Here is a 10,651-nt window from a genome sequence, read left to right as displayed (position 1 = left end):
CTTCTCAGGACTGTGACCAGATCCACATAGATGATGTATCATCAGATGACAATGGTCAAGATCTAAGGTACGGTTTCTCCAGGCTGGAAGCTGCAGGTCAGGTAGTCCGCAGCTGTTTGAAAATAGCAGGGGGCTGGTCAGTGATGTAAAATAACATTCTCAGACACGCGTCCTCTCCCCTCCCTGGCTCCATGCTGTCTGCATTTATTAAGCGCACAGAAGCAGAGTCCCCGTTCTCACATTAATATGCCTGTGCCTACTGTCAAGCCCTGACTATACTGAACTTCGAACCATTCTGGGAAATATACCTAAAATTAGGTTGAACTCCTGTCAGACTACACTAGTTCCTGTTGTGATTTAGCCAGCCAGTTGGCACAGGTGTGGCTAAAATGCTTCAAACCAGATTGAAAGGTTTCCTGCTTCCCAATCTCTAATGTATGGGCTTAGTAGTGAGGACTGCAGACCTTGCCATGCCAGAGCCTTGCCACTGGTAGAAACTTGTGCCGAAACTGCACCAAACATCACTATTATCTGTATAAGTTAGATCATCATGTACATAAAAACTACTTCTGTGCAGTTACCTCTACCTTTCCCAAAGTGTTGCCTGCAGAGTCATGGTAATTGGCGTAAGAATGAAATGTGCAGAGGTTATGACGCAGCTTTATAATTTGTGTTTTTATGGCTGGTTATTATGAGGACTTGGTGCCAAAACAGCACAGAAAACAATGAAGTGTTTGAGGGAAGAGACTTTTCCTTCTGCAGGGAACACTTGAAAGATTTTTGCCCTAAGTGCTATGCTGGTTTGTGCTTTGCAAAGCACTGAAATGGCACATTTACATTTAGGTCCTTTGGCTCCTGTGGCCTGTAAGCGGGTGAGTCTGGATACTTCTTCAGGCATTGATTAAAACATTAATTTGAGTTTTATCTCAATCAGTGCACTTACTCTGAGTGAACAAAAAAGTCCGTATGCTAACAGCTTATCTTGAATCCTGTGAAAAGCCCCTGCCTGAGTCATTTCAGTTGTTTCAAAAGTACTTCTCAGCTGCTCATGGCTTGTCTACATGGGAAATGAAGCTGAGCTGACTGAAGTATGTTAAGCGTGTTGAACTCCTATCTGGATGCTCTAATACAGAAATAAAGTGGCATCAGGCCCTTCGAGAAGGGGAAATTACTGTGCAGTAAATCAGGATGTGAATATACAAGCACTGGCTACTCCCCCAATCAGGTGTCAGAAACACTATAAGCTGAGCTAACTTCAAGCTGCAGCTGAGAAGGGTAGGTCTGTGTTGCTGAGCCTTTCTGTCCCTTCCCTTGCTCTGGTACAAACCAAGTTTGTCCAAATTCACTGGGTCTGTCACCTGATCCTGCCAACTGTGCCCCACGAGCTGTGGCTGTGCTCTTCCATTGCAGCTCAGAGATCTGCTCAAGCCATGAAACCTATCCTCATGCTGTCATCTGGCAAACATTTTAAGAAGACATGAGCTAGTACTGCCTCTGCATGCCGCCCCTCCCCCAAACCAGAGAACTGATCCATCCAAAAAGCAACTTTTTTTTTTTTAAAGCTGTATTCTCTTTTAACTGGAACAGTTCCCTCATCTGATTCATCTCAGTGCTGAAGAAATGTTTGTGCTGGTACAAAGAAAGGGACATCAAGGAGGGCTGAAGACAGGAACAAATGCCTGGTAGAAGGCAGGATTGCTTTCTTCAAAGGAACTGCCTGTTTAAGGTGTTTGTGGAATTGTCATTTGCTCCCAATTAATTGTGGTAATTACTCTAGAGCTGCTCTGAAATTTCTGCAGTTACCTTAGCAGCCTGGATGAGAGGCAGGTGAGGAATTTCAGTGACCTGAGGACAGTCAGACATTCTGTAGTCCAGAGAGCCTCAGAATTGGCAGGTAGTGCTAAGTAACCTGTGTTGTGTTTACAGTAAGAACATTTTTAACATCTATGCTAGTAACTGCTAGAGATGAACTCCAGTTCTGTACAGCGTGTCCTGCGTATATCTCTACTGCCACTTGTCTCCACATTTCTTTTCAATTGTTTCCACTCCCTGCTGGCACTGTATAGACTGTAATTATACTGACCTCTCCCCTTCCCTCCTCCTTTCCCAGCACATACAACTTCTCTGCAGATGGCTTTCACAGTTCAACTGCCAGTGCAAATCTGTGTCTGGGCTCAGGTGTTCATGGGGGAGTTGACTGGATGAGGAAATTAGCATTCCGCTACCGTCGGGTGAAAGAGATGTACAACACCTACAAAAACAATGTAGGGGGTAAGTGTCTATGGCCAAGCAACAAGTGTGCCTTTCATCTTCCCAAATACTTCTGACCCTGCTAGGGACATGTATGGAGGAGGTGTAGGGAGCATTGTGATAAGAATACTTCACAGTGAGCTGAGCAAGTGTTTCAGCAGTCATCCTTAAATAAGGTTCTGTACAGGGTTTGCAGGAGATACACTAAAATACCTGGCTGAGTGGTATGAGAATGACTCCAGTCCGAGTGTGGGGCTTTATTTTGTAATTTCTTTGGCAGGAAAGCAACCTTCTCCAATTTTCCAAAATGTTTAGTAAGCAAGCAAACAGTTCAAAACTAAATATGCTTTTTTTCCACAGAACAAATGGCTGATCTCTGTCTGAAGGCATTCTTATACCATAACTACTTGTTTTTAACTCCCCCAAAACAATACCACCAGATATCAGGATGCCCTGTGTTCTTCCAATAGGCTGCCTGGCTTCTCTTTTAGAACATCAGTGCCAGGTCTCTGACTAGAAAGAGGAAGAAGCAAAACTCAGAGCGTCACCACAACCTTTTTTTGGTTGGAGGAATAGCCTACCTGCATGTACTGGAAATGGTGCATAGCTTTTCAGGAGAACCAAAACCATCCTGACTTCAGAAGTCTCTCAGCTCAGGCCATTCACTACTGGCTATAAACAGCTCTTTCGTCCTCTTGCTCACTTCTCTTGCAAGCTTTATGCTAACTCCAAGAAAGGTGTTTTAAGGAGGTCCTGCAGCATGCAGGTTACTGATACCATTCCGCTGGAGAGGAAGGAAGCTGAGCTGCGGTAGCGTAGGAGTGTGCAGCTGGGCCTCATGTACCTCAAGGCAGAGCCTTACAGTGATATGGCAGTGGGCAAAAGGAAGCAGCCTGCACCAGGGCCAAGAGAAAGACAGTGAGAGAGATAGTATTCAGAACACAGGCAGGAGCCCTTTGGCATTCTACATACAAAGCCATGCAGCTCCCTTTCTGTGCTTCTGCAAAGATGTTTTCCCTGCTTACAGGTTTAATAGGAGCTCCTAAGAGAGAAACCTGGCTGCAGTTAAGAGCAGAACTCGAAGCGCTGACTGATCTCTGGCTCACACATGCTCTGAAGGCACTGAATTTGATACATTCCCGGTAAGAACAGCTTAAAGAATTGCCTACCGGCTTGATCCAGGATCTCCTTTGCTTCCCTTTTTTTCCCCCCTCTAAACAAATCGAGACACATTCATAGGACTTTGCTGGCCAAACCTATGGGAGGCCAGTCTGCACATGTTTGCCAGACTTGAATTATCAAGGGTTGGGGTGAGCTTGAGATGATGAACTAGGCAAAAGAAAAAGTCTTTTTCCTTGCCTTTCTTTGGCTACCTCATCTGTGGCACACTTTTCATGTGGACAGATGTACAAGAGTAGGAAAGGGAGAAAAGGGCCCTTCTATCCCTGAACATGTTCACTCGAAGAACCCAGCATGGACATTACTACATGGTGTTTAAATTCCCACAAAACAGATCCTGGCATGCATGCAGTAAGGCTGCATCACTACTGCTAGTTTATGTTTTTTTCATTCTACTAAGTTGATAAAAAGACATTACCAGTACTCAAATTATCTGCCTCTAGCTGCATAATCTCCCAATGGCTTGGGAACTTCCAGTTGCAAGAAAGGTTTGCTTCCTACCATCTTTCAGTCTAGAGTAAAAGAGAGAAACACAGATTGCCACTTCTACTAACTTTTGTTTTCCAGGCCTAACTGTGTGAATGTGTTGGTCACCACAACTCAGCTTATACCAGCTCTTGCTAAAGTGCTTCTCTATGGACTGGGTACTGTCTTCCCCATTGAAAACATTTACAGTGCAACAAAAACAGGTAGGAGCAAACTAACTTAGGCATCCTCAAAGGTAGACTGAAGTTTTGTCCCTAAGTCAGGCACATACATCCAACCTGATCGCAACAAACAATGTGTGAGCTTTATTTTGAGCTCCATGTTTACACATTCTAATTCACATCCTGACTGCCCGCACTTAAACTAGTACAGACTGAAAAAAACCCCCCACACAAACCCCAAAAAACAAAAAACAGTCTTCCCAAGTATTTCCATGGGGGAGTGAGCCTGAAAAATACCCACCCTATGGAGCATCTGCTGCATGTGGGATGTTCAACTGCACCCAGCTAGGAGGAGGACAGACTGACTGGATCTGTTACATACAGAAACACTGTTTGGGATCCTCTTATTCTTGCGGAGGGAACAAGTGTGCTGAATGAGCTTTATGAAGCTGTGTGAGTAATAAATACTGGTAGGGTTGGCTTGGGGCTTTTTTTTGTGTTCTGTTCTTTCTGGTGTGTGTTTGAACATCTAAGTTTTGTATTTTCATGTTTTTACTGCAACCAGAATGAACAGAAGAGGGCTCTTGAAACTGAATACCATGAGTGTTATATTAGTCTACCAACTGCTGGTCTAAGCAGTGCATCAGTCGCAAAGCTTACAGAAAACTGGCAGCACTTGGATGTCCTTGGTTGATAAAGAAAATGCTAGTAACTGTCACGAGATGGAGAGAATCCATCTCAGATGAAGATTCAGTTAGGTTCTAATTTCAAAAGAAAATGAGGAATGTAGCAGCAAGTTCAGTTAGGTCCCAGCTCCAGTTCCAGTACCTGAATGTTAGCCCCACCTGCTGTATGTGTCCAGATAAAAAAATGTGTCTTCTCTTCTGTTGCTTAGGAAAAGAGAGCTGTTTTGAAAGAATAATGCAAAGGTTTGGAAGGAAAGCCGTGTACATTGTAATAGGAGATGGTGTTGAAGAGGAACAGGGAGCAAAAAAGGTACAGTTTGTGGATGCCATGCTGGCTTCTCCCAAGTTTTCGTTTCAATTACCCTTTCTTTACTTAGGCATTTAATGAAGCTCCCTCCATTTGAAACAGTTTACAATTGGTCTCATTTCTTAATATGCAAAATACTCAACAACCTTGTGAGAAACTTTGTACTGTAAAACCCACCCACCTTGGCAGCTAGTGCAATTTTTCAGGCAGTGGGTGTGTCACATGTTCCAGGAATCATTCTTGCTTAATAAAGTTGGCTTTAAACACATGAAAAGGAAAACTCCAGTGTGTGATCTCAGATGAGCAAGCAGGGTGAATTTGAGCTACACATGTTCCTTTTGTAAATTCCAAATTATTGGAATTAGTTTTGAATTACTTATTAGAATATGCATATATACATACATGTATTTATGACTCATTGAGATCATAGGGTGTAACATCATTAGAGTGAATATCAAAGGGACTAGTACTGAGTTGCTGCCTTTACCAAAGATACAGGGATCAATGTGATTAATTTCACAAGCAAAATGAAATTGGGAAGATGTACTGAACACAAAGTAGAACAGAAACTGCAAAAGCAGTATGGTCAGGAATAACAAGCCCTTGGTAATATTTCATGCTTACTGCATAGATGTGGCCCACTGACATTGGTAGCCTTAGAATTAAATGGACTAACCTGTGCATCCAGTTGAGTCCTCCAGTCATTAGTATCCACAGTCCACTCATTGGGATATGAGAACTGGAGTTTTAGGGACCAGTTGAAGCTTCTTTGCTTTGGGTAGACTGTAAGAGGAGAGGAGCTGGAACCCCAGAGCTTGGAAGAGAAAAAAGCAAAATTTGAAAAGACCAAAGCTCGCGTTCTGCTTACAGTGATTGTGGGGGATAGAGGCAGGCAGCTAGAAATAGAGCAAGGAATATCTTCTGCCATACACATAGGATATCAGTGCAGGAGTGTTAGAAACATGGAGAGCAACAACCAAAGATCTGAAGGAAAGCAGTCAGGTACATCAACTGAATTGTACAACATGACAATTGAACAGCCAAAGTTTTCATTCTAAACTTTAGAACAGAAACCTGCCTGGAATCTCCATTTATTTGGTTTTACAGGGACAATTTGTTAACGGCAAGCACTATTTGCAAGATGTCTTTGTACATCCTGGCTCTTGTGCTCCTGATGTGCCTGCAGAAATATGATTGAGCTGCATTTGCTTCAGGGGCATTGCACATCAGTTGAGCTGCAGGAACTGACTGCCTAAGTTCCATCTTCAGCAAACCGGTTAAGTTTTAATAGGCACACAGGTGACTGGTGTAGCTCAGGTGATGTACAAAATATTACATCACAGGAACTCAGCTATACAGCTGAACCTTGTGCTGGAGGACCTGTCATCTCATTCCGAATGAAGATCCTGTAAAGGCTTTCCAAGCAAATCTGAGCTTATTGGGTGCACAAGCCCAGGAACAAAGGGATCCCAGCTGATAAGGTGATGGACACATGTTCTGTCCCCAGAATTGTGTCTCAAGTCATCTTCAAAGCAGCAGAAACCCTCTTTTTTTACAGTGTATTTATTTCCCCTGGCCCATGGAAGCAACAATACCTGCGTCCACCTTGGAAAACTAGCTAAATCTGCAAATTATTCTACAGTTCATGAAGGGTTAAGGAATTGTCAGAGAAAAGTCCAAAATGCATGACTGGGAATGAAGTGATAATAGCCTGCTGCTTTTGACAGCCCAGTGCCATACTTCAAAGGCAGTGGGTCAGTGAACATGACTGCATCAAAGGCTGCAGGGGCTCTCTGGCTGTATGAAGAAGTGGGAAGGTTCAACAATCTTCTGTGCCAGGATTTCAAGAGCCCTCTTGCTTGTGTCTCCTGGCCTCAGCAGCTCTCCCATTAGTAAAGCACATTCTTTGCTGGGCTGTTGGCTCCTTTGATTGATGACAATCATTAGTCAAGGCTTCTACACACCTGAGCTTTATAAAAAAAAAAGGGGGGGGGAGGCAGGCAGAGAGCCTTTCACTGTTTTGCCGACAGCACTGATAATATCTCTGTTTTAGTGGGTCATTTTTCTTCACCTGTCTGATGAATGATAAATCTGCAAATGCTGAACAACAGGAGTGGCTGGGAGGCCAAGTTTTCTTCTCATTTAAGAAAGAAAAATAGATAATTTAATGGAAGGGGTTTAATAACAACCAGGGGAGGGGGGAGGGAGAAGGAAATAACTTTTCCCCTTAAAGTGAAATTGCAGAGCAATGGATTCCAATTGCTTCAGATGTCTGTGTTTGCTTGCTGCCTCTACACACACTGATAAATAGCTTGAAGGAAACATTTGTTTACTGATGGGCAACATACCAGAGGGAAACTTGAGTTGTATTTAAACATCAGAGAAGTGTAAATAGACACTCTGTAAAATAAACATCTGGAACCACTGCAGGTTTTTTTACACAGGTACATACTCTTGGAAAAGGAACATCTCCCTTCATCAGAATCATCTATCTAGGAAGTATATGTTCTCTAAAGTTTTGTCTAAGCTGTTTATCCAGAAGCGGTATGTTTACGGTTGAATTATTTACAGTGATAAAATACTCAAAAATTTTATTCACGTACTGGAAAGGGTGTAAGCTCTGTCAGTTAAGGCTTTCTATATGTTTGTAACTGCATATCACATACTGTGTGTTGTAACACATATCACAACATACCACGGACTACAGAGACCAGTATTTTGGGAGGAAGCTAAGAAAATCACAATCCAAAATGTCATTATAAAAATCTAAGTGCAGAAATGAGCTGTGTGATCTAAAGTAAAACCGCTTTAACTGTTTTGGAGAAGAAACAAATCCAGCTCAAACCCCAGGCTCACCAGAACATACTAAGAAAAGTTGTATTTCACATCTAAAAGCATGTTCTAATTACTTTGATGTTAGCTCTTTGCAAGCAACCACGGGGTCCTAGCAGTTGCTGATGATGGCAGAACTGTGTTGTTACAATGATGCTTTCAGAGTACTGTTTGTACCTTGCCAGATCACAGTTTCCATCCCTGGTCCCCCTGCCTATTGAACTGCACTTGTTTCACAGCACTTTAAAAAAGTTGATACTTCATCCTCTTTCAGATGCAAGTCTTGTGTTCCTGGAATATATTCACAATTTTAAAGAGATTAATCAGGATATTATAAAGAAGATATACTAAGTAAGTCACAGGTAGTTGACCTTTCCAGATTTTGTCCAGGTGCTAAGATTTCAAGTGGAACTGGCTGGTTAGAACTCGGACATTTGTATACATGATTTCAGATTTATCACCGTAACTATAAATTGAAAAACAGGGAGGCAGGAGAAGAATATAAGCTAGTCTCTCAAAAACAGGAATTAGGAAAGTTTTTTGGGGACTGGCTGTCTTACGAGCCTATCGCACCTTTTGCTGAAGCAGCAGTTACACTAAATGAATAATTGATCTGAGCAATGATACCAGTTCCTACATTTCCAGAAAATGCAGTATGGCATACTGTTCCAGGTAACTGGGAAAGGGAATTGTTAGGAAGCATTTTGACTCTGTGTGTTATTTTATTCTTTTGTTTAGGTTTTTATAAATTTTAATAACTTTCTTTTATGATATATATTGTTTACTTGTCTGTGAAGCACTGACAACAGCTTTCTACAGTGATGTTCACCTAAAATTGTTTCTAGAAATACTGCAATTCTAGAAACATTCCTAATTAATCCATGAAAAAAAATAGGGAGTAAAGTTCAGTAGCTAGTACAATTCAGAAAGTCAGCCTGCCCATGTCCTTCATCATCTCTGAAGCAGGACACTCCTAAATTGTGGAGGATCTGCCTTCCTCTCTGCATAGGAGAAACAAACATATCAGCAAATAGGCACTTCCCACTCCGTTCCTTCCTCTCCAAGATGCCTGTGACACCATGAGAACCTGGTGGCCCAAGTAAAAAGCTCTGTTCCCAAGGGTGCAAACTAAGAAAGTTGTTTTGATCTCAGTATTAACCAAAAACCAAAAAATACCCTCTTTTGGTTTCACTCTAGCACAACATGCCATTCTGGAGAATCTCTTGTCACGCTGACCTGGAAGCTCTTCGGCACGCCTTGGAACTTGAATATTTGTAGCAGACCCCAACATCTTAGCACTGTGAGGGCTTCACTCAAACTATTACATCGGTTCCACCTATTCCTCAACATTTTCTTAGTAAAAAAAAATAAATCCCACAGCAACTGCAGTTTTTCTTTTTTTTGAAGGAGAACTCTTTCAGTGGAAGCCTTTAAGAACTTGCAGCCAAAGAACATTGTGTCAAGTCCTTCTTCCTTTGGACAGAGGAAAAGCCTTCAGATAACTCGCTGGGGATCCTGCAGTTACGTGGTTAAGCCGGATGCGTAGAGCTGTAACTGCCTTTTTGCCATCAATGACAAACACAACAAGTCTTGGGTCTACTTGTCAGTTTTCTTGCTTTTGAAAGGGGAAAAGGACATAGTAAGGAGTCTCTGCACAGTACATGACATCACATGGGACCTTCTGAAAATAAGAGTGAAACTGTTGATTTTTTTTGTATTTTTTTAATTTATGAACTAATCTCATTATTCTGGTATTAAGCTCTGTACCTGTGTTTTTAATCTGGCTTTTTGTGGTGGGTGGGTGGGTGGGTAAAGTCTTACCATTCTAAATTAATAGTTCATTTCTCCAGAACAAACTCTTGGGAAAATCATATTGTGTACATTAATAATGACACATGGTACTGTTGGTAAGAACTATAGCTGTGTTTTTAAATCTTACATAGATGGTATGTGGACTGTGCATGTGTCTACACGGTGCCTTATGCTGCCATCTTGGTTTTGGGGGTTGGGGGTGGGGAAAAAGTACCTTGTGATGAGTGAAAGGCATTAAATAAAAACATGTTTACATTTTGGGGGACTAGATTACCTGCCTTCTCTTGTCTCCAGCCCCTCTTGGATCTAGAGGTACATGTAGAATATATACTCCCTGTTTCAAGGTGGGGTTAGACTAGAGGGACTCTGAACAGAGCCCCTTGGGTGCAAAATGGAGTCTGTAGCCAGCTATTCTGTCTGTTGGTGGGACAAAGACTGAAGACAGCGACTGTGTCCACTGGGAGAGAACGTGGGCACTCAGCAAATCTAACTTGTCCTGCAAAGGAAGATAAAGGGCAAGCAAATACTGCAGTTGCGCATATTTATTTTTATGTAAATAAATGCATCTACAAGTAAGTTTCAACATTAGAATTTCGGCTAAGCTGGCCTGTTAATTCTTGCTGTCAAAACATTTCAGTTCTCTGGGCCTGGATGAATCTCTAATTTACTTTCAAAACTGCTCATTCTTGCTTGCTGTGGCACCAAATAACCTCAGAAGGATCAGAGCCTCACTGGAACAAGGTGTTAGAGAGATGCAGCAAGTAATACAATCCCCTTATCTATCATGTGTGAATCAAAATCAATTTAAGTAAGGGTTACGCAAGTTACAAGTGCGACACAAGCGCGACACATCTAAAAACATTTACCTCGAGACAGATTCACTGCTAGATCTGAGAGGGGATTTTCTGCCAGACTAAAACAGAAAATCTGATCTCAAA

At 42.1% G+C, this 10,651-nt stretch overlaps 1 protein-coding gene across 9 annotated transcripts in view; it reads left to right on the top strand.

Moving 5' to 3' along the window:
• EYA2 (EYA transcriptional coactivator and phosphatase 2) overlaps positions 1-10,304 on the top strand; it is a 104,914-nt gene extending 94,610 nt beyond the window's left edge. For 8 of the 9 annotated variants that reach the window (XM_069806113.1, XM_069806122.1, XM_069806148.1 and 5 more), the window contains 6 exons: positions 9-67; positions 2,111-2,271; positions 3,278-3,392; positions 3,997-4,118; positions 4,972-5,072; positions 9,099-10,304. In XM_069806113.1, the coding sequence (XP_069662214.1) occupies positions 9-67; positions 2,111-2,271; positions 3,278-3,392; positions 3,997-4,118; positions 4,972-5,072; positions 9,099-9,179 (639 nt within the window). In that variant the 3' untranslated portion in view covers positions 9,180-10,304. The remainder of the gene's footprint in view (positions 1-8; positions 68-2,110; positions 2,272-3,277; positions 3,393-3,996; positions 4,119-4,971; positions 5,073-9,098) is intronic. The other variant, XM_069806086.1, reaches the window with a different exon arrangement.
• The last annotated feature ends 347 nt before the right edge of the window (positions 10,305-10,651 follow it).

The sequence above is a fragment of the Haliaeetus albicilla genome, chromosome 2 (assembly GCF_947461875.1).
Source record: "Haliaeetus albicilla chromosome 2, bHalAlb1.1, whole genome shotgun sequence".
NCBI classification, from domain to species: domain Eukaryota; kingdom Metazoa; phylum Chordata; class Aves; order Accipitriformes; family Accipitridae; genus Haliaeetus; species Haliaeetus albicilla.
Note: the sequence above shows the minus strand (reverse complement) of the source record. Positions and strands in the feature narration are given on the sequence as shown.